The sequence below is a fragment of the Cottoperca gobio genome, chromosome 3 (assembly GCF_900634415.1).
Source record: "Cottoperca gobio chromosome 3, fCotGob3.1, whole genome shotgun sequence".
NCBI classification, from domain to species: domain Eukaryota; kingdom Metazoa; phylum Chordata; class Actinopteri; order Perciformes; family Bovichtidae; genus Cottoperca; species Cottoperca gobio.
This window is the reverse complement of record NC_041357.1, coordinates 3,699,678-3,724,082: the sequence shown is the minus strand read 5'-3', so window position 1 is coordinate 3,724,082 and position 24,405 is coordinate 3,699,678. Positions and strand designations below refer to the sequence as shown.

The 24,405-nt window shown below is 41.2% G+C and overlaps 1 protein-coding gene across 1 annotated transcript; it reads left to right on the top strand.

Annotated features, from left to right (window-relative positions):
• The first annotated feature begins 3,387 nt into the window (after nucleotides 1-3,387).
• znf507 (zinc finger protein 507) lies at nucleotides 3,388-23,272 on the top strand. The gene is given in 8 exon segments (XM_029460511.1): nucleotides 3,388-3,499; nucleotides 6,033-8,378; nucleotides 10,027-10,144; nucleotides 10,293-10,401; nucleotides 15,060-15,164; nucleotides 19,214-19,348; nucleotides 20,348-20,501; nucleotides 20,503-23,272. Coding segments are annotated over 7 exon segments (3,240 nt in total). The 5' UTR covers nucleotides 3,388-3,499; nucleotides 6,033-6,035; the 3' UTR covers nucleotides 20,779-23,272.
• Nucleotides 23,273-24,405: the final 1,133 nt, after the last annotated feature.

Sequence of the window (24,405 nt, the reverse complement as noted above, 5' to 3'; positions counted from 1 at the left end):
GCATTAACCAATCAGATTTCGAGTTGGCGACATCGGGGCCAGCTAGAAGGCATACGATAACGTCAGCACGTCCACGTCTTTTGATTGGATACACACTATTGAGAGGCAGAGCTATGCAGAGCTAGCAACTGACTTTGAACGAGCTAATTTGTGTAGATTTCTACAAGCTGTTTTTTCAACCCACAATGGCTGAAGGAGGAGAAGAGATCGATTTGGTCGCAGATATAATTACAACGCCATTTTCGAGACAAACTTTTCAAGAAAAGCTAGACATCGTGAGAAGAGAAAGGCCAACTCCGACGCTAGCGAGTCTATCCCTGTGTCCACTGCTTCTGCCGAGCGGTCATTCTCGGCCTTTGGCTGAACTGCCCCTCCGGAGGAAAAAAAAAGTAGCTCATACGAGTAACCCATAATTGCAAAAATTGGACCAAACTAAATTACCTTATCATCCAGAACGATGTTGATCACACTAATTAACCTGTACAGTCTGTAAAGCACACTGAGACAAATGTATAATTTGTGATATTGGGCTATAGAAATAAATTTGATTTGATTTGATTTGATTTAATTGAGTATCAAATAGTTGTTGCTTAAGTAGGCCTACATTGGTTGTGTTATAAGTTTTGATTTTCGTTACACTGAATCAATAACATGCAAGTGGTTTAAAATTTGGGCTAAAGTAGTTAAAAACATACTCATTGCGTTATGTTTGGAGCGCACCTGATGCAACTCACCGGCCCTTGCTGTTGGATCAGTTTCCACCACTTTTTTTGTGTGTCATCACATTGATGTATTCATGTGGTCAAGTTGGTGAATGTTTCTAAATGCTGCGCATAATATGATTCCATTTTGATTCAATGAGTGATGTCACTGTACCGCGATCTGATTGGTCCACCTGTGTATTTAAGATGGTCTCTCCTCTTACCTGGTAAGATGATCTGTTGAAGGTCTGTGTACTGAAACGTCATTATTAAAGATCTCTGACTGCAAGTTAAGAGTAAAGTGCAGGAGTCTTTGTTCTACAGAGTCATACCTGTCAACATATTTTAACAGCTCTCAGCCCCCCAGCCCCTACCCATATAATGTAAATGTAAACACGTAAAGGACGGGTATAGGCCTATACATTCAGGAAATACATGTTTATGTAAAGTATGTATTGTATTTATTAGTTATTATCATCAATTTATTTGATGATTGATGAGTTGTGTGGCTTGTTTCCCCCACGAGGACTTCCTTGCGATGGCAGTGTCAGGGAACATGTCCGCTACACTGCGACTGAAATCATCGCAGAAGCTGAAGGTTACATTATTTTTGACGCAAAGCATCGACATCTTTCCCTCAGCTTTGGTCACTTGGTCTGCCTCCGACACAGTTCTTGTCACACATGAAGTCATTGACAGTGTATGTTTTGTGCCTCTTGTGCTTGTGCTTGGACAATTGTTCTTGCTGGTGAACATCGCTTATTCCGTCGTGTGTGATGCTAATATCTGAATGGCACACTTTATAAAAAGCACGAGTTTGCCCGACTCTGCTTTTAATAAATAAGGGAAGGTCTCCTCTCATTTGTCTAGTTACTTACATAAAGTTTGAACTTGTTTGGCAGGTACCACTGCGTCTCCATCTATCTCCCGTTCAGTGACTCATCCATATGTTCTCGTCTTCTTCTGTGTTATTGTTCCTGTTTTCTTCTGTGTGTTTACTGGCATATAAAGTTTTTCAGCTCATGTTAAACATAATACTGCCACCTGCTCTATCAGAGGCCACTTTACACTTTTTTTAATTAGGCCTTTTTTCTTTTTTTTTTAAAGGTTATAATTACGGGAAAATATTTAAACGGGAGGAAAACGGGATAGAAGGAAAAATACGGGATAATCCCGGGAAAAACGGGAGGGTTGACAGGTATGTACAGAGTCGACCTTCTGTCTTCTCCTACAGGTGTAGGATCTACAGGTGTGCAGAAGTTCTGCTCGTTTTTGGGGATGAAATTATGAAATCAGTGCACAAACAAACTTCTTCCTCCTCCTCTTCCAGGTGAACAAAGTTTGCTAAATGATCAGATTTGTGCTTGGACTTTTGCAAAAATGTGATTTACAATTTATATTTCAGTGAAAACAACTGAATTGTGAGAATTGTAGCTTTGAGGAATATGTTATGTTTCAGAATTGTGTGCAATAGTTCAATTTCTTTGGGTGTGTATACAATATGCAAAAACTTTTACTCAACTGCATTTTCACTTTATGTCACTAGGGGGCAGTATTAGACTAGAAATATATGAAGAAGATTAAGCACATGTCATACAGAGGCATTGACAACATTTGAGACGTTGTTTTCCATCCAAACATTGCTCTGCTTCCCGATGTACTTTCTTCTCTCATGTTTATCATATAATATCATGTACAATTTATAGAAGGCTATGTGGCTTTCTCACTCACAGTATATCATTTATTGTTATCGTTCAATTAGTCATTTAACAGAAATCCTGCTAACTACTAATAATTACCTTTTCTAAAGGCATTTACTCTTATAACGATGATTCCCAATGTCCTTGTAAACTGAAAGTGTGTGCTAGTCAGTGTTGATCATATTGACAGTTGTGAGCACAATCATAACTTAAAAACTGCCCAATTCAATAAAACCAGCCCAAACCATAACCTTACCAGAAACCTTGGTAAAACCATTTCATATAACCAAATAACCAAAGATAAAATGTTAGATACATAGTGCAGTCAGACAACAAAACACAAACATTGCTGCGTCAATGTCAATGAATGATGCGTCAGTTATTCCTAACAACAAATGAATACAACTCGTCAATCAAATATTTCTCAAATAAAATGACTCATGGCTTAAACCAGGGGGTGGATTCCCCTTAGATAAAACAAAATTACAGATGGATTTTATTTGACACATTTTTACTAAAACCCATGTCATAGCAGTAAAAAGCTAACTCACTGTCAGAATTATTTAAAATGGTGTTAATAATTTATAAATGAAAGCATAGGACATTATTACTCCTTTTAATTGTGTCTTTGTAATGGCGATATTGTTCACTTCAAAGGATCATATTTCACTCAAACCCCTGATAGTCGTTTGTAAATTGCTAAATCGATCTTTTTTAAAAACTTAATCATTTATGTATGTTACCATTTTTCTTCTTCTATTCTATTTGTATAATATTTTTGTATGTTCGGTGTTTATTCTTTATGTCTAATCATGGTATCTACTCAGTCTCGAGGGTGATAACTATGTAATTGTAACGATTGCCTCGTTCGAAAAGGCGACGCGGTGTTTTCCGAGCAGTACTTGAACGTGGTATCAGGCAATCTGCCACTCATCGGTTCGCGTTGGTCACCTGACCCAAACTCCAAGTCACGTGACTGATATTCCATCCTCGCCATTTTGCAATGTGGGAGAGAGGGAGGCCACTTTTTATAGCTGACGAATAAAACAAAGCAGTTTTATGTGTTGAGGACAAAGAGCGTCGAGCTTTTCTGTGTCAGTGAGTATATATATATTCATTAAAACACAGCCTCGTGGTTCTGCGTCACACATTAACCGAAAAGATAGTTAAAATGCCCTTGTACATTCATGTGTGTAACTGCTAGCACTGTGTGGGACTCGTGTGTCTGTGTGTTTGAATAGCAGGCTGTGAAGCTAAATGTGAAGCAAAGAGTGTGTGTCCTGCTGCCTTTTACTCAAATTTCTAGTGTTCTTCGTGTGAAAGTCTCTTTAGTGTCGTACCAGCTCCAGCATGTCAGCTAACATTAGCCAGTACATTTGGCCAAGTGGCTATTCGGTGTTTCTGTGGGAGCTGTGCTCAACTTCATTCTACAGGGGAGTGAGAGTGGATGAAATATTTTTAGATTCTGACATAACAGGTGCTCATCTGAAACCGGTTAAACCACATGATGGTCTACATAGAGGCTACCCTGACCAAGCACATTCAACTTCATTCAATATATAGCAAATTTACCACAGCAGGCCTAGCTGTGATCTTTTCAAGTGAGACACGTTAAGTTATCTGACCATAAGTTGTTTATTAAGCAGGCTTTGCATTGCTTGGATCAGACATTTTTAGTAACTGAATTATTCTTGGATCGAGTGTTAATAACACTGGTCCAGTTTCCGTGTAGCTCCACTTCACAGAATGCAGTATCTTAAGTTGGATGATAGCCAAAAAAGTCTTGCATGTGGTAACCCTTCTGCAAATGTGTATCCTACTGTTTTGATACAGAAGCAGAAGTAGGAGAAAGAGGAAAGCAATGTGTGGTCAGAGAGTGAGAAGGATTTGCAGAGATAAAAATAATTCAACCACAGGAGTTGTGACCATTTCCTCTTAAGCTTGGTATGTAAACAGATGCACATGGTGCACATGTATTGTTGACCAGCAATGACCCAGCAATCACACGTATTATGGTGGTTGTCATTGGGCTACTCCCTTTTTCTTCTAAACAGACAATTCCCTCTGTATGGTCAAAGATAAAAATAAAACAAGACATGTTTTTTCTCTAACAGATGTAAATAGTTTTATTGAGAAAATTAAAAATATAGAAATTAAACCGATAATTTTTAGACTCCTGCAGTATTTATCAATTGCTTTTATGACTGGAAAACTCTTGATGCAGAGAGCCAGGCGTTAAGTCACAGGCTCAGTCCTCAGAATACAGATTAGCACTAGTTTCAATGCTTCTAGCCAAACAGAGTTTACTGAACATGCAAACGTTTCTACTTATTTCAACAACATTACGTTGGTGAGCAGTACGGGAACATAAGCGCTAAATACTTTACATACAATATATTTCACATGCATGGCATTTGTAAAAAAAGAAGGAAAAATGCATGCAATTTGTATTCCTTTTTATTACTGTCAAACATGTTGCAAGGTGGTAAATGCTGAACAGATACATTTTTTTTTCCATGTATGAATGTAGGATTGACTTTAGTCAGGCTCTAAGCGATGTTGTTTATATTTACAGTAATACAGCATATTCAATAAATACCAAAAGTCACCATGATTATTCTACATAATTTTGAATACTGCATAAATTGCAAAGTTTTGACCACTATCGACTCAGGTGTTATGCTTAAATATTAGCCAAAGAAATGGTAAAATACTGCAAGTCAGTGCAAACCCTTTAAGTCACAAACTATTCTGTTAACTAGCTTCTAGAGATCATTATAGTGACAACATTTAATACATTTAGTACTGCTTCCATTATTCAATTAATCCACAAGAAAATGTAGCTGTTTTTATAATCATAATTCAAATGATGATAATAATGATTGAAGTCTTATAGAACATTCAGAAATCCTCAAATGTGGCTTCATTTGTCTGTTTTATGATATTTAAAATTGAATAGCTTTGAGTGGACAAGTCACCATCTGGCAAACGGATGGACATCATCTGTTTTGTAGTATTTCAAAGACTGAATAAGTGGAAAAGATAATAATATATGCAAACAGTAGATAGATAATCTATATAGACCATAGGTCTTCAACAGGGGGTCTGCGACCCCTAGGCGGTCCGCGGAGGTACTGCAGGGGGGGTCGCGAAATAGTTTGGAGATAAAGCAATTAAAAACAAAGTTTTTTTTGCTTTGCCATTCACATTCCCTCCTCCGCTGTACTTCGCGAAGGGCGATGACACACACATACAGTGGAGGAAAGGAGAGGGGTGAACTAAAATAAATCACCCCCCCCCGTCGCACGGACTTCTTCAAGCCTCTGCTATACAACATATACAGTAGGGGGTCCCTGCGAAACGCTACACCAGTTTGGGGGTTCTTGGCCTGAAAAACGTTGAAGACCCCTGATATAAACAATCATTTGCTATAAGAACATGTCCACATATCCTACCTCCTACAAATAATTCTAACTGTCTGTGTGAGTTTAAGTGTCCCCCTGACAGAATATTGTATTTATAAATATCTGCATCCATATATGTATGTAAGAGATGACCTGTTTACATCTAGTGTACCAGATAGCACCAGCCAGTTCACACACTCATTTCTTTCTTCCCTGTTGTCTGCCAGGATATGGAGGAGATCAGCAATGTAGCTGTGCTCATCACACACTCCTCTGCTGCCACCTCTTCCTCCTCCATTCCTCCAGCTCTGGGATCCCTCTCTCAAACCCAAACCCAGGAAGAGGAGGACGCCTGCCAGAGTCTTCAGCAGAAACGAGCTGCGGATTCTCTCATCCAGGTCATCGAGAAGCTCAGCAAAATCGTGGAGAAGCGGCCCCAGCGCCGCTGCACCATGGCCGGACAGAAAAGAGTCTCTTCTGCAGGGGGAGGTGGGGAATGTGAGGAGGGGACGAGGGGGAGCAGAGGAGGCTCTCCCTTAAATAAAATGAGAAGGAACTGTAAGGGGCAGGAGAGCACAGAAGAGGTGCGAATAGATGGCGGCACTCTTTCTTTACCTGTGTCAGGTGACAGTAACAACAACAACACCTCCACGGTAACGGAGGTAGCTGGCAACCCCAACAGCAGCGACCACAAGCGGACAGTGACGTGCTATCAGTGCAGCCTGTGCCCCTTTCTCTCCCAGACGCTGCCCCTGCTCAAAGAGCATCTGAAGCATCACAACGAGCAGCACAGTGACCTCATCCTCATGTGCTCCGAGTGTCGCTTTACCTCCAGGGACCAAGGGCAGCTGGAGGCACACGTCAGGCTGCACTTCGACAACGGTGACAACCTTAAGAGCAGTTCCACTCTGTCGGACACCTACAGTGAGGGCAAGGAAGAGGTTTTAAGAAAGCAGGATGGGGAATGGACTGGGAGCAGCTCATTGGACGGTTCCAAGGAGCTCCCACAGAAGAAGAAATGGTATAGCTACGAGGAGTATGGATTGTACCGCTGCCTGATCTGCAGCTACGTGTGCAGCCAGCAGCGAATGCTCAAGACGCATGCGTGGAAGCACGCCGGCCTGGTTGACTGCTCATACCCCATCTTCGAGGACGAAGACGGCACTACTGCAAGGAGAGAGGCCCAGGCTGCAGCTAACAGTGCTGCAAGCAGAGAGGAAATAGTTGTTCTTTCCCCAGTTCTTCAAGATAAAAGCCTGCAAAAGCTGCCCACTGCCTTCAAGCTCCAGCTCTGCGTGCCAATGAACGTTGAGAATAAACGGGATGCGTTGAATCATCCGGTTTCTAATCTCAACGAAAGTCCAAAAACCGAAGAGGAGGAAAGCGTGTACCCTATCAAAGAGGAGCCCATGGTGGAGGTGCAGGTGACGACGGAGGCGGATGCCGAGGTGGAGATTGGGAGTCACCATGATGGCTCCTTTATCACGGACAGCTTACTGTCATCAGCTCAGAAGATTATCAACAGCAGTCCCAACAGTGCCGGCCACATCAACGTGATTGTAGAACGCCTTCCTTCAGCTGAGGACTCCGTCATGGCGACTAACCCACTGCTTCTCAGCCCGGACGTGGACAGGGACAAGAAATTACTGGATGCCAAGGAGGAGGAGCGGGACCATGTGGGAACTGCAAAGGATGAGATGGACCTCGGCTGCAGTGCGGGTAGCACTCCTGACGGCCAGCCATTGGGAGCGGATATCAAACCGACTGTCGTTATAGGTAGCGACTCTGCGCGGGATGAAAACATTCCCCCAGCTGGTCGCAAAAGGACGCATTCGGAGTCTCTCCGCCTTCACTCTCTGGCAGCTGAGGTCCTGGTAGCTATGCCTATGAGGACACCCGAGTTCCCCAGCACCAAGGTAAGTCTTAAGACCATTACAGCCCAGGCACAGAGCCCCCGCACGGGCCATAAACAGGTAGAGGTGACTACAGCGGGACAGAATGCTTCTGACGTAGAGACAACAGCCGCTTTATTGGACTTGGAGCTTCACAGCGAGGGCAGAGAAGAAGATTTGGGTTCCCTGTGCCTGGGGGAGGGAGACGAGGAGGGCCCTGTCACTAAAGCTGGCATCAGCCTGTCACTGCTCACCGTCATTGAAAGACTCAGAGAGCGCTCGGACCAGAATGCCTCAGATGAGGATATCTTAAAAGAGCTTCAGGACAACGCGCAGTTCCAAAACGGAGCCGTGGACGATGTGGTCACAGGGAGCGGAGCTGGGACTTACATGTGTAGCATCCCAGGAATGGACGGGTTGGTTGCCTCTCCAGATGGTGGTCTGGTGGACTACATCCCCGGCAGTGAAAGGCCGTACAGGTGCCGCCTGTGTCGCTACAGCAGCGGCAATAAGGGCTACATTAAACAGCACCTTCGGGTGCACAGGCAGAGGCAGCCGTATCAGTGTCCCATCTGTGAGCACATCGCCTCGGACAGTAAGAACCTGGAGAGCCATATGATCCACCACTGTAAGACCAGGATGTACCAGTGCAAGCAGTGCACAGATGCCTTCCACTACAAGGTGAGTCAACGCTTGCATGCATCTTTTAATCCTGTTATTGTATATGTAATCTGGAATCAGATTATTTAAATGATATATTAAGATTGGTCAGAGATTTGAAATCCATTGAGGTAGTTGGTGTTGCAGTCTGAACTCTCCTCAAGGTCTTCATCATGGTAGACATTGTTTATGCATTTCCAGTAAATAGAACACTTGGCAGTCCACCACTTTGTTTCCTCAGGCTCACTTGTACACCTGGACTCCTCCACAGAGTTTATGTTTTTAGTTAGTCTGGTGGATTGAAAAAACCCGTTTGAATGTGTTCAAACATTGGGTTCTGGGAAATTAATGTGTTCATTTTCACTATTTTATGGACAAAATGATTAATTTAGAAAACTATAAGGGAGAGCGCAGACCAAGGCCAAATGCACAGTTGTTTCAGAACAGAAAAGAATCATTACCCATATGTATAATGATATCTCCTGCTTCTAAATGAGAGAAAAACTAATTAATTAACACTTGTTACTGCCAGCCCAAGTTTGAGAGAAGAGGTCACAGTTGTATGTAATGTATATATATATATATATATATATATATATGTGTATGTATATGTATTATACCTGTGCTCACAGTATATTGGCAGATTCCCATGTATCTGTGTACATGTGTGTGCATTTCATCGTCCCCCCAACACTAACGTTATATTTGCAATGAGACCTCTCTCCTGTCAACATCGCTTTCATTTCTCAGCACCCCTAACACTAAAGATGAGTTGAGGCCTGAAGAGATGAGTTAAATTACCTGCGTCTGGGCCTCGGTTTGATGAGACAGGCAAAGGAGAAGACTATTGATTCCACTTCTATCGTGGGACTCCAGAGCCCATCTGCAGCAGAGATTATTCATCGTTCAACATGTTCATCATATTATCCAACAGCTCTGGGAGTTGGGCTAAGAAAGTTTGTAATAATGAAGAGTGAAGGCTGACCTGATAAACCTCCACAGTGCATCACTCAAGAGCACTGCGCGTCAATCACCACTCACTACATTTACACACTTTGGATATGTTGTTGAGACAGTCGCTCAAAACAGCTTTTCTAATAGAAATAGTGCCGCGTGATATGGGCAAAATCTAATATCACGCTATGTTTGACCAAATACCTGTAATGTAACATAATGTAATGTGGATATAATGACTAAATGCTAATAATACAGAAGTCTGATGACGTCACCTAAATGTAATGCAGCCCTAAACACCAGGACAAGACCAAACTTATGCCATGTTACCATATCCAAAATCTAAGACCATATCTAGTCTCATATCACATTATCGATGTAATATCAATATATTGCCTAGCCCTACATAATATTACAATAGATTTCTCTTCTTTTAGGTGGCCACTTTTAAAATAAATGGGGGAACCATTATGCAACCACAGTTTATTTATTTATTTGACCTTGTCTAAAATGAACAGCCTCATAAGTTTGCAATTATCTACAGTAGATAACGGCATGTATTGTCATTAATTTGTGTGTGTGTGTGTGTGTGTGTGTGTGTGTGTGTGTGTGTGTGTGTGTGTGTGTGTGTGTGTGTGTGTGTGTGTGTGTGTGTGTGTGTGTGTGTGTGTGTGTGTGTGTGTGTGTGTGTGTGTGTGTGTGTTCCTTACTTAAGAGTCAGTTAAGAAATCATGAAAGGGAGCACCACAGCTTCAGTGGTGACGTGGCCGGCCTCACACCCGTCACTGAAACGGTGGCCATGGTGGAGGACGCCGAGCGGGTAACGGATGAAGGTAAGATGTTTCGGATGTGGGGCCTCAATATGTGTTAAGATGGGAGGATATTACAAGATATTTACATAAATGACCCAATCAGAACTTTTCTTTATATTGCCACATGCTCGTCAGTGTTTTCACTTGTTCTGTTTGTCTTCTCTTACAGAATGTGGTTTGCAGAAGATGTATAAGTGCGATGTGTGCGACTACACCAGCTCGACATATGTTGGGGTGAGGAACCACCGTCGGATTCATAACTCCGACAAGCCTTATCGGTGAGTAGATTAAAGAAATGCACCACTATCAACTAAAGTACTCGTACCACCAACTCAGTCATGGAATGTCCTCTGGTCCTGAGTGAAGTCTTGAAATGTCTGAACTCGTGATTTAAACTAAAGGCTTTTCATTTAAAGGTTAAACCTTTCTTGCAGCAGCTGGTGTAGAGTTTGTGTTCATTCGTGTTTTTAATAACGGTTCTAGGAAATTAGATTGAGAATTGCATTTCTTCGATCTATATGTGGGAATACGTGTGATGTGCTGCATGTGCCCCTGATGGGAGTCGTCTCCCTCGGGGACCAAACGCACACAAATGGCCTTGAAACTCTGCGTCTGAACCAGGGAATAAAGAAGATAATATTTAGGTTAAAAACACAACAACATGGTGATAATTCTAAGAGTTGATGGCAAGACATCAAACGTAAAGTAATGCTAAGCTACAAATAACTCACATTTCACCAGCTAGATGATTACTCCCTGAATGTTTTGCACATTGCCCTTTACTAATCAAAAAGGCGAGGGAGTGAAGAACGTGTTAACGTTGCAATTAAGGAAATCTGTGCTTTTTAATAACTTTGATCGGAACCTGCAATTTACACATCAACCCCAAAGTTGAGTCATCCGTACACCGCTGTTTATGATCCCATTCTGGTTGTGTGCAAGAGAAATACACCATTTAAGTTATTGAGTAACCATGTAACAAGTACGTGAACATTATAAATAACCTATCAAGTGCACACGCTTCATAAACTCAGTGCAGTTGTGGAAACTGCGCACGTTCACACTGTTGCCTTTTCAACACATGCTTGTGTGACTGCAAGCCTGAATTCCCCTTCAGTGGTGAAACAAACTTGTTTCAAGTCCAGAGTAAATCAGATTTGGAACTTTTTAAGTAAAAAATGATTTAAAACATCCTAAATGTCACAGGACACTTAACAAATACCATAGTTAAGCCTGGGCTCCTCACTGTTGATGTAATACAGTATATTTAACTGAACTGTTCTGATCACAATATTTATCATCAGTCAAATCTGCTAATGGACAATACTGTAGCTTCATCATTGTTTGTCTTCTATTCTTCCTTCTTCAAAAGTCTTAGATTGTATTAGTTTTCTTTTCTAAAGCAAACGTAAATAGTGTTTTGCAGTCATACCTTTTTTTATATATATGTTAATTATGGTTGCATAAGTTGCACATGACATTTAGCTTTAAGCACATTAATGAAGTAGACTGCAATCTTTTTTTTTTTTTAGACTGATTGTATATTTTTGTGGACTGATTGCATTTTTTAAATCTGTTGCAAATGAGATATTAACTTTACAGACTTCTGTGTTAATTATTCTGCACACATTATGCTGCGTCAACGGGGCGTTACACTGCAGTTTCAGAGTCAATCTATCTTTAGTTTGTTCTCCTACATAATAGAAATCAATTAGATGTTTGGTAAAAATGTTGGCACTACATTTATTTTGCTCAATATCATGCTGGTGTTTCTGCTGTGTCCTTTTTCAGTATTGTTAGTGGTCAGTGAGTTTTGCATTGTCAGTGTTCAGCTGCTGTTTCAGGCACAGTAATCTAACCAGACAGTAGCTGGACAGTCAGTGCCTGAGCTGTCGTTCTAGAACTGTCCACTAGATGGCAGTACATCCCTGCCGATGCTCAGCCCAGCGCAGCGCTCTCACTGTCGGCACACTCGCACGTTCTCACACGTTCTCACACGTTGCTCTCACTGCTTCTCTCTCTCCCTCACTTCCCTAACAGTGTGCTGTCGCCGGAGCTCTAAGGTCAAATGTACACACACAAATCAACACGTGCAAGAAACGCTGCAGAAAACCTCAATAAGTGTTGCGGTTATTTAATGCACCTTTGGTAAAACTTAATCTACTGCTAGGGCTGGATATGTCGTATGACATAATGAATTGTTGCTATGGACGCAGTTCCAACCGTAGACATGGACTATTTTTTTAGAAGCAATATAATAATTTTTCAATCAATATTTTGTGTCAAATTATTCATTTCTATAGTAGGTAGCTGTGCAACAGGCGGCACAATGTAGAGCGAGACGGTCATTATGGGAAATGAACCCCTTTAGAGCGGTCCCTGCTCACCCCGCCGGGTTCCTTTCCTCTCGATGACTCTACGTTATCCCCAACTACGATATTTGCAAAGCAAAATGTCAGTGAGTGACCAGCAATTATGATACTTGACCTAAAACATCATAACGCGCTTTAGAATGTGTTGTGCTCATTGTTATAAAGCATTGTGAATAGTAATGATGGCTTTAATCACACAGTGCTATAAACAGATTATAACGCATTATAGGTATATTTTTAAGGCATGATAGACATGGCTGTCGTAGAGTGTAACCAAAGTAACTTTAGCGTCTGAATGGAATGTCAGATGTATCAGAAATGCAGTGTGGTCCGTCGATGCACATGGTCTCTTGTTTTGGCTCTGTACTCCAGCACATTGGATTTGGCTTTGAGGTTAAAGCGCTGACTTTGAGCTTTAATTGCTGTGCAGAAGGATAACGACGGGGCTACTGTTCTACATCCTTTCTGAATGTAAACACCCTCAAATTAAAGCTGGAAGTTCATTTAGCACTTAGTTAGCACTTCACCTCATAGTCACTGCTTTATTTCAGATGCAGTACAGAGCCAACAAAACAAAGTTGGCACTGCACTCTATTTACAAGTAATACAAGCGCACACACAGCACACAGCTTCTCTAGTGCATGACTGTTTCACCAAACATGTTTGAAGGGTTATGCACTGTTCCTGGACATTACATCTTCAGGCATGATGACCTCATTGTGAACACATGAGCTGCTGCGTGCCAGTATATTACAATAAGCCCCGAGTGGATTTAGAGTCGTACTGAATACCCACTTTTGAATACATTCCAATAGGATGTGAAGGCAAACCACAGACTGCACTAATGCTCACATTTAACCATTCCTTTCATTTGTTATTTACAGCTAAGGGTGCCGTTATGTTACACTGAACTGAAGCGTCATTGGTATTCCTTCCTCACCACTGAAATCAAATGCCAAAACATTTCCATTTAAAGTGCTCACTGTGCTGTGGAGCTGGGCTGTAATAATGCCAGAAACTTGGCTTTTCTAAACGTGAGACAAACTTTCAAAAATCCCCCAGGTGGTAAGGGTCATAAACTTTTACTCCCTAAATGCATTGAGATGTAAAAAGAGAGCGCATCACATTGCATTAGGAAGATGTCTGACACACTGTTACAGGCTGTTTGTATACGCCTGTAATAATTACAGCTAATGATGGATCTTGTGTTTGAGTCTTAACGGTCAGTGATTACAGCATTATCTAATTGCAATCCCAATTTGATGCACTTTGATTCAATGGTGTTAAGTCTTCATAGTGAAGAACAAAATAAAGAAAACACACACAATCTACTAATCCACTGTAGCTTAGTATGAACATCGTTCCCAATACTCTGCTTTCACGTCATGCTGGTGCCCTCTCTAAATGTCCAAAGCTGGAAGCAGAGCCTCAGAATGTCCTACGCTTTGCATCAGGCCACTTTATTCACACGCACCACCCACAGGCAGTGTAACTCCAAATAATGTAATCATTCCCTGAAGATGGAATACAATTTGCACTTAACCTGATTGAAATGGAATGAAACGCCATGTAATGAAATGTCCCTGACTGATTTTACCAATAAATGTAATACATTTCAGGTTGTCTTATTTTTTCCCCCAAAAAACTGATAATGTAAAACTTTTGACAGAAAAAGATGAAAAATATATTTTCCCCCGGAAATGTAAAGTGTGCCAGTATACAAAGATTTGACACGGATTTTGTGTTTGGAAATGCAAACTCAAACATTAGACTATAAATAGAATTTTAAATTTATAACCGATGTTATCAGGCAAAGATATTTTAAATGACCCGTAATGTAATAAGGTATTATGTTATCAGAATATCAGTCAGGACATTTTATTACATTATTGATCAGGTTAAGTTCAAATTGTATTACATTTTCAGGAAATGACTCCATTATTGGGTGCTACAGGCGGCACAATCAGTAAACAGATGTATTTGTCATGATTTAGTAGCAATTTCTCATTTTCATTCCAAATGATCCTCGGGACAATGTTGTTGGAATACTGAAATGTACATATTTCTGTTTTATATTCGCAAAAGTTCTGCATAATCTCATTTAGTCTAAATAAAATGAAAGTAACAATTACCCTATTGAAACTGTGCTGTAAGACACTTTATTTATTTATGTTATTCTTCTTGGTTGGTCGAATCTGTCTTTTTATATTGTAGCCCCAGTAAGCCTCCCATGATTCAGTGCAACTCGTTGTTTTGTGGGACTTTATTTTAATGCCGAGCAAGTGGCCGTGAGTGGAGTGTAGCCTCCATCTGCAGACCTTGTACAGTGTTTGCCTCCAAGCAACTAAAAAGCCAGTTTCATCTTCCAACCGCAGCATCCAAAGTGCAACAAAGTAGAAAATATTTTGATCTATTCTTTTTGTGGCAATTTCTTCTCTGTTGTGCCGTAAATCCCTTACGTCCTTTCAGGCTGCAAGTGTAAAGAAGCAAAGCTACGACCTCGGATGTCAGCGTGTTAAACTAGAGGCTCTGTCTCCGTGTTCTCTCCTCTCTCCGTCTGCCAGGTGCTGTAGCTGTGACTTTGCCACCACCAACATGAACAGTTTAAAGAGCCACATGAGGAGGCACCCTCAGGAGCACCAGGCCGTGCAGCTCCTGGAGCAGTACAGGTGAGAAACACAAATCCACCACAGAGAGGAATGATGAGAAGGACTGCTGGACCTCCGAGGTGAGAATGAAGAGCTGTACCTGGCTGGTAACAAGCTGTGGTTATCGGAGTCTCTGTGGGTCCCAACCTGTGTGTGTGTGTGAGCAAATGTGTCTCTCGTGCTCCCGACAGCCCGGGAAGTTGAGAATGGGCTTCTGCCTGCCAGGTTAGTGGTGGGTGGGTGGACAAAGTGATTGGGAGTGATTACTCTGTTAAATATCCTCAACCTTGACCGAGGCACTGATTGCCGATTTCCACTTCACTGACGGCTCTCTCTGTATTATACTGTCATCAGTACCTGCAAGCCCAGACTGTCCATGTTTCCATACCCTAGAGAAGGCACAGACGATGCTTTTCTCTTTCTGTTCGGGGCACTCAAATTATTCACTGCTGCACTTTCATGAAGTAGGGGGACTTGAGAGAGACTGGGGTTTTTTTTGAAGTGGGCAAAAATGAAGCAGAAAGTCGTGACTTTAAGGTGACTTTCACACATGTAGCTCGGCTCATTTGGGCCAAACCAGGAAGTGATACGTTGTCCAGCCTGGTCTGTATTGACAACATGCGGCAACCTCTGGGGCTGTAAAAGTGAAGCCTATGCAGAAGTGCCAAATACTTGAGCTTCACAATAGCCGTTTCTCAATTCAGGGGCTGCAGCCTTCGTGGTCTTTAGAGGCCGGGTCCTCCGTATACCGTGAAGGTTGAACCGAGCGGTCTACAACATGAGACGGTCCGGTCTACGGGGGACTTCCTGGTACGTCACCAGCTGTTCACGCCCCTACCTTCTGCCGCTCCCGTCGCCTAGCAACTCTCAGAAGTTATCAAGTGCAGTTGACGGCTTACTTTAACATTTGTTCCCAGAGGAACCAGAGATAATACTTTAATTTTTTTTACTTGACTGAAGATATGCTTCATCACTGGCGATAATGTGTTTTAGACGGTGGAGGGGCATCTCATACACACTCTGGAGACCCCCTCCCCCCCCCCACTGATGCTCCCCATCAGGAGACACAAGCCCATCCAAGTCCAGCAGCAAACTTTATCTGTATACTGTAAATGTTATATTGTTTTATAATACTTTTGTTTATAATAATCATCAATCATTTTCTTTGTTCGATCATTTCCCATTCATTGGATAGGTAGTTTTCTAAATTAAATAAATCATATGTACAAAATAAAGCCTTCTTGAACCTTGAAATCAATTAAGTGTTTCATTACTTTTCATTTATAGTTCCTGTAAAATATTATATATATATATAAATATTATATATATATATAATATTAATTCTTTTATTATAATATATAGATATAATATTAAATATTAGATATATATATAATATATATATATTATTATTTTATATATATATATATATATATATATACAAAATAATAATATATTATACTAATACTCTCTCTCTAATCCTCTCTATATATATTTCTCTTCTCTAATCTCTCTCTCTCCTATTCTTTTCTCTATCTATCTCTCTTCTCTTTTTTCTCTCTATATCTCTTCTTCTCTCTCTCCCCTCTTATCTCTCTCCTCTCTTCTCTCCTCCTCTTCTCTATTCTCTCTCTCCTCCTCTCTTCTTCTCTCTCTCTCTCTCTCTCTTCTCCTCTCTCTCTCTCTCCTCTCCTCTTCTCTCTCTCTCTCCTCCTCTCCCTCCTCTTCTCTCTCTCCTCTCTCTTCTCTCTCTCTCTCTCTATCTCCTCCCTTCCTTCTCTTCCTCTCTCTCTCCTCCTCCTCTTCTCTCTCTCTCTCTCTCTCCTCTTCTGTGTCTCTCTCTCTCTCTCTCTCTCCTCTTCTCTTCTCTCTCTCTCTCTCCTCTTCTTCTTCTCTCTCTCTCTCTCTCCCCTCTCTCTCTCTCTCTCTCTCTCTCTCTCTCTCTCTTCCTCCTTGTCTCTCTTCTTTCTTTCCCTTCATTTACCTTTCCTTTGTCAACAAGTGTCTCCAGCAGAGAGAAGAGTCTGTCCATCCTCTCCCTGCTCTCCATCCTCTCCTCTCTACTGCCTCTGTCTCCTTCTCCCTAAAACAAAACAAAATGTTAGAACAGGTTTAGCTAAAGGCCTACACCACTGAACAAAAGAGATTAAGTTGCAAAATAAGTACACATATTATAAATAATAAAATATGTATAATCAATCCGAGCCATTGCACTGGACTTTAAGTGATATTCAACTGTCAGAAAACCAAGCAGGTAATATGAAGTATACATTATCTATACAGTCGCCACAATCTATGTAAAACATAAATCAACATTTACAACTCGTAGGTTTGAAAGTTAAGGTGTTAAAAGTTCTACTTTAAAAGGCTAACTTAGGTCTGATGCCGGCAGCCAAGCAGCCGCTTCTAACAGCTGCTGAGCAGCTAGCTTAACTAGCATCGGCACTAACGTCCCGTAACTTAACCGTCATTTTAGCGAAATGTCTATCGTTAGCTATTCGAGCGAGTTGAAACCCAATATTTACATTTAAAAGTATATCTATTTGCCGTTACTGCTGGGTCAAGGGGTGCCATTTTTCGTCAGAATTATTTTCTCTGGGCGCGCAATGAATATTTGGACACCCTTCTCGTGGCCGCTGTGACTGTAATCGGTCTACAAATGCAGCCTCCGAAGGCTGCAGCTCCTGAATTGAGACACAGCCAATGTCTCCTGGGAAATCTCTGGTTGATGTCAGAGAGACTACGTCCATACTTTATACAGTCTATGATTGACACTGGCTTTTTACAAACAGTCAACATGTAGTTATATGGACGGCTCTACATGGACCGATGTGGAGAATATTAACTGAATCCTGCTGCACTTTACTGAATTCCATGTGTTCATGTATCTTCTCTGTCAAAAAGAGCCAACTGAGAAATAACTTATGAGAAATATTTGTCCAGAGACAGAACTGGCCTCATACTGTGTGGCTTGAGTAATGATGAAAAGGTAGAACCGGGACAAGAAAACTTAATATTGCCTCCAACTGAATACCCCTGCGCTCACTAACGACTAATTCCCCTGATGTTTGTACGGAAGTTTAAACTTGGACAACTCAAAAAGTAAGTAAACACTCGGAAGGTTAGATAAACCTTATATTGACTGTTTCTATCAGGTCAAGCGTTTTGTCAGAATATGGATTGCGTATACTGTAAGAGCCATTTTGAAGTTAATCACATTTGAAATGCCACTGAAATCAGTGTCCGCTCCTGTCGCACCTCACCCCGTGTGTCGGGAAATAACGTTAGTTGATGAAATGCCAGCGGGGCCTGTGGTCTAAGAAGAGTCATGATTTGGAATCACTTTCACCTTTTAGTATCTTAGCGTGCAAGTTTGATTCATTGAGCGATCTGGCATTAGCCTGCGTCGTACGTTCATAGCATGCTATGCGGCTAGCTTTAGCACGTAGCATACGTAAGATGCTGGATATACACATTTTATTTAGTATAGATTCCTCACATTAAAAGTCCCCTGTAAGTAACCCAACACAGCTGCTGTACAGGAGGAGCTACAGCATGTGTCATTTAAATGGTACATTAATAAAACAATAACGTTAACGACTAGTATTTCTGGTGTCGAGTAGCAACAGTAGAGACGTTGAATCGACTAGTTAACTAATTGCGCACATACCCACCACTCACCCCTCCCTTTCAAAGCATGTCAGAATTCTGCAGCGGCCTTCAGGTACGAAACATGAAAGTCCCTCTGTACCCAGAGTTCAGTTAGTCTGTGCTCGGCTACTGTAGAAAGATGGCGAGGCAACATGGTGGACTCCGTGAATAAGAAGGAAGCACAACGATTCGTAGTTTCAGGCGATTATACTCTTATGGAATTGAGTGACTTGACTGCAGTACTGTAAATCCTGTTTCCTCGCTCCACTCCTTGTCTCTGTCTCTCACGCTCAGTATCCCCTGCAGAGTCTTGAGTCAGGATGATTCCTCTTGATGGAACGTTTAAGGATTAGTGTGAACATCAGTGCACATATTAAATCAACTTCAACTCTCACTCTGATGCTTGTTTCCCCTCCTTCCAGGTGCTCTCTGTGTGGCTATGTGTGCAGTCATCCCCCATCCCTCAAATCCCACATGTGGAAGCACGCCGGAGACCAGAACTACAACTACGAGCAAGTTAACAAAGCCATTAACGAGGCCATCTCCCAGAGCACCCGGTAAACACGTCAACTCAAATACAGAGTCTTAATTTTCTGTTTCTTTCAGGTTTCATTTCTGTATTTGCAAATATTCACACTGGCAGTACATGGTAGGCTCCTGGACAACACCTCATCATGTGTTCTTTGTGGGCCTTAGAGGTCTGTAGTAGAGCTCAAGCTGCATTATGCAATCTTTTTCTGTGCAAAGTTGTGTAGCGCAGCCATAGATAAAATATTTTATGTCTGTTGACCTTGCTCTTCATTTGTGTGCCCTTGATAACTGCATATTGTGGATTTCTTTGACACGTGCACTAACGAGTTCTAAGAAATCCTACAGTTATTGCATTGATGCGTTGGGATTTGTTGTTATGTGCAGCTCGTCTGCCTTTCTGTTTAAATGTATGCTTTCTTTGAAGTGTTGAGCTAATGTGCTACTAATGATAAAGCATTAGCTGGTGGTTGTACTCCAGTTTGTGGTTTTCTGAAGAAAATATGACATTCAGCCAAATGCAAAGGTTGAACTTCAGCGTGTGTTCATTCCCTCTGTGCTCGTTAGTTCATGCTTTGAAAGATATCGCCTGACACCAATTTGTCTTTGGGCTTTATGACTCTGATATGACTTGCTGATATAATGCATATATTGACATGATGTGTAAATCTTTGTATTGTAACTCAAAGCCCAATGTTATTTTATGTTATATTCAAATAAATCCCCCCCAAAAAATATATAAGCTATTATTTATATAACGCCGTTAAAAGTTTACAGAGTGTTTTGACAGACAAAGCAAAGCAATAACTGCCAGCTGTCACTATGCGTCATAGGGATAATAGATTATTAGCAGCAAGTAACGTCCTACACCCAACAGATGTCAAAAAAGAAAATAGGACATTGGTAATTAGAACATTTCCCATAGTTTGCCAACATTGCCCCAAGAGTGAGATCTACGACTCAGTCATTTAATATGGCTCCCTCTGTTTATGTGTTCTTGTTGGTGACTCATCCTTCTTTTCCCTCAGAGCTCCTCAGAAGTTGTCGGCGGTGCTGGAGTCGGTGGCAGAGCGCCCAGCAGTGGCCCAGCCCCCAAAGGACAAAGCAAAGGGCCCGGTGGAAGCACACACCTCCACGACGACAGCAGCAGCTGGCCTGGCTGGGGACAGCTCAGCCAGTCTCACCTACGCCCACCACGGACCCTTCACAGTCACCTGCTGAGCCTCCAAGCCCCCAGGGGAAGGACCCTGCACAGCCTCAGCCACGCACCGGCCACGCCCCTGCCCCGGGCCCCGGCATGGAATACTGTGTGCTCTTGTTCTGCTGCTGCATCTGTGGCTTCGAGTCCACTAGTAAAGAGCGGCTGATGGAGCACATGAAGGAGCACGAGGGCGACATCATCAGCATCATCCTCAACAAGGAGCAGCAGCAGCAAACAGAAGCACAAACAGCAGAGTGAGAGCTGCCCCCCCCCCCTTATATTAACACTGACCCTGAGCTACTGCCCACTAAAGTATTTCATGATGTTTCTTTACCTCACGGTGGCTGCGGTGGATTTCAAGGTGTAAAACATTTCACGTCTACTGTCCTGTCATTTCTCAGAATGTTCTCTGGTGAGGTCGCTTGTGGTGTTACAGGGTTACAACTGCGAGGGTCCAACGCAGACACCTTCGTACAGGTGCTGAGAAAGATGATGACTTTATTTTCTGAGTGGCATATCCCTTTGAAAAAATAACATGGGACAATGTTATAAGCCGTTGGTGTCAAATAAGTTGACATTAAAGGGACACAATGTGTCTGTCGGGAGGTGATTTAGATTTCAAGGGACAAAGCTCGAGCTCTAACCCAAGTTTATTTTTCAATATACAGGAACAAGTTCATACCTCACAAAACCATACAATCCCTCACCAGAAATGGGGGGGGGAAAAGACATGCATATTTTCCAGTCTAATTCATATATTGATATAAGGCAGCTCTTTTATTGCTATTGTAATATTTAATGTATTTGATCTCTAGCCCAGTTAAGGAGGTACAAACTCACCACTGCCTAAACGAAGGCGTGTATCGCAGCTTGAATAGGATTGAATATTTATCCGTTTATTTTTATGCATGTTTCTGTTAAGCCAATTTAAAGAGGCAAATGTTAATTATTATTTGCATTTTTTTGTATGAGTGGTTGTAATTTTACTTGTCTGATCATATATATCATTTGTATTATATTTCTTTAGAGGAGGAAGATATATATAGTTCTCAAGAGGAAGAGTGGAAGTATGGCCCGCCCTTTTAACCTTTCATCAGTAGGTCTGACGAGGAGAGGGTTAGTTTTCACTCTTGGAAATGTTCTTTTAATTTATCTGTAAAACTATTTTCACATGTTCTAAATATCTTTTCATATGTAGATATTACATATCGACTGATCAAAACATTAAAATTTTAATTAGATATCAGTAATCCCCTCTCACTCAGTAACCCTAACGATTACAGAAATCTACAATGAATTTCCACATGTTGGAAAAGGATTGTGATTTTGAATATCAACAATTATATTTTGGATATGTACGTTGTAGAAGTCATCTGCAATAACTGTTATTTTGACTGGTGCAAATTCCTTTATGATCTCCATAATACAAAAAAAGGAATTGTAGATACCTTGAATATAATTATCACTAGTTACAATTGTATTTCTGAAATCTGAAATGTCATTCTTACTCGTTACAATTCCAAGCCAAAATATAAATGATGAAATGTTGACGAGGCAGAATTTGGCTTTAGATAACTAGAGTTCCATCTGTCATTTAAGAAACATTGTAGATCTACAGTGAACATTTCCACAAGTGAGAACTTCATTGTTGATATCAATAATTGACATATCGCATCTAATCAAAATGACATTATGGATATGTCGACTTGGAAACTTAACTCGTCAAAAATTCCGTTTGAATGGAAGTAAAAGTTGGCTCGTAATCAAGTTACAGATATTTACAATGAAGATTTCCTCTAGTGAGAAATGAATTGTTGATCTCTTTAATTAAAAATTGCAACTATTTGAGATTACGTTATGGATATGTTGGCTTGGAACTATTAACTAGTCAAAAAAGCAGCGGTTGATATCTACAATGTTTATTACTGCTAATGATGACATGTTAGAGGGGCTTGCCATGGTGGAAGTGGGGGTTTGATGATTGTAGTCTGCCGGCGACGCAGGTATTGGTTTAGGGCATGTTGACAAAAGGAATGATCAAAAGGGAAGTTATGTCAGGATGTTATTTCTAATGACTGGTGCCTAGATGTTTGAAAGCAGGAATATTTTCTTATTGAATCACAAACACCTGTTTTCACTTGTGATTGTGCTGCTTGGCTCACTTTAAGAGTTGTCATTGAAGGTATAGTCTGGTTCTTTTTTTTAGCTCTTTCAATTTATTTTGTATATAATAACATTTTTATAATAACCTTTGCGCTTTTTGTCAGTGTTTTTAAAATACAAACTTTCTAGTGTCAAACGCAACTTGAAAAGACTGCTGTCCCAGCTAACACACCTGAACACATGCCTGAAATGAGAAGACATGGATGTAAAAAATAAAGTTTTGGAAGGCGACACGTTTTGTCGAGGTTTATTGGTGCAGTGTCACGTGATCCACCGGAAGCAGGAGTGTAATATAATTAGTGCAGCTGTGATATGGGAACACTCAACTCGGCACAGAGCAACGGCGATAAAAGGAAACTTGGATCAATGAAGGCTTCGTGTTTACTGCGATGGATTGTCGCGCTGTGAGGGACTTTCTTACAGACGCACTTTTACACTTTTCTGAAAGGGAAAAATGTAACCAAAATATTTCAAATGATGCTGACTGTGCAGTAAACACCATGTTGAATGTCAGGGAAGGGAAGGGAGTATTGGCACAAATCGAACCACCTAGTCACCCAGATGCATGCTGGGAACAACCAAAAACATGTCTCGCTCTCAAATATTGATTCACATGGAACACAGTTGCTGTTCCTGTTGTCGCTACAATCTTGTTTAAAAATCCCTCAACATCTCATCAAAACATTGAAATATATATATATATATATATATATATCCTATCCAAAGATTTACAAACCTCAGTGAGAGAAATGCAATAAATTAATAATAAAATAGGATTATATCACATTATTATGCGTAGATCTGGGAACCTGAGTTATTTCTTATGATAAAATAATGTTATTTTAAACCTAACACTCATCTAAAGCATCTACTTTATCATGCAGTCCCATCGCACAGTCATCAGAATGTAATCCACAGACTGCTGAGGAAATTAAGATCAAATGGAATATCCATAATTCATGCCCCCCCTTCTCTCTGTGTGTGTGTGTGTGTGTGTGTGTGTTCTCAAACTAAATGAAAGACCCGTTACCTGGCCTGGAATTCTCATAGCAGGTAGTAATTGTCTGAATTTTAATTCATCTACGTGGCAGAACTAAGGCAGTTTGTGACATTTGATAATAATAAAATAAAAGTGGAACTTCAGTGATCTTCCCGTCTGATTAACCTGTCGTGCATGAGAATGAAAGCGTGGACAGACGGCGCCCGGCCCTCTCGTCTCTGTCTATATGTATATGTCATACGGTCTATTTAAGTGACTGCTCAGTTTACAGCCGACCTCCTGGTCCCACTCAGCTACCGAATTTACCGTAATTGGGAGCACACAGTTTCTTTTGCTACGAGGGATTACCAATATTTTAGGTTATTTTTACTTTAGGTATAAATAGAGTGGGTTTAGGGTTAGGCTAAACTGTTGGTTTGTTTATAACTAAACCTGCAATGATTAATCGATTAGTGGATAGACAGAAAAAGAATCGGCAACTATTTTGGTAATCGATTAATCAAATCGTTCATGCAATAGTGGCAGAAACTACTGTGTTCAGTCTCTGATATGGGGATTTCCTGCTTTTCTCTTTTTTCTGGCATATTGTGCCGAGGAGGAGGATTGTACCAGGGACACGTTAGGAAACATCCTCAGACATGAGGGGGGGTATGTGGGATGGACTCAAAGGCTGTGGCTCATTGATGTGTTTTCAATAGAAAGCGATGGAGCTCAATGGCACA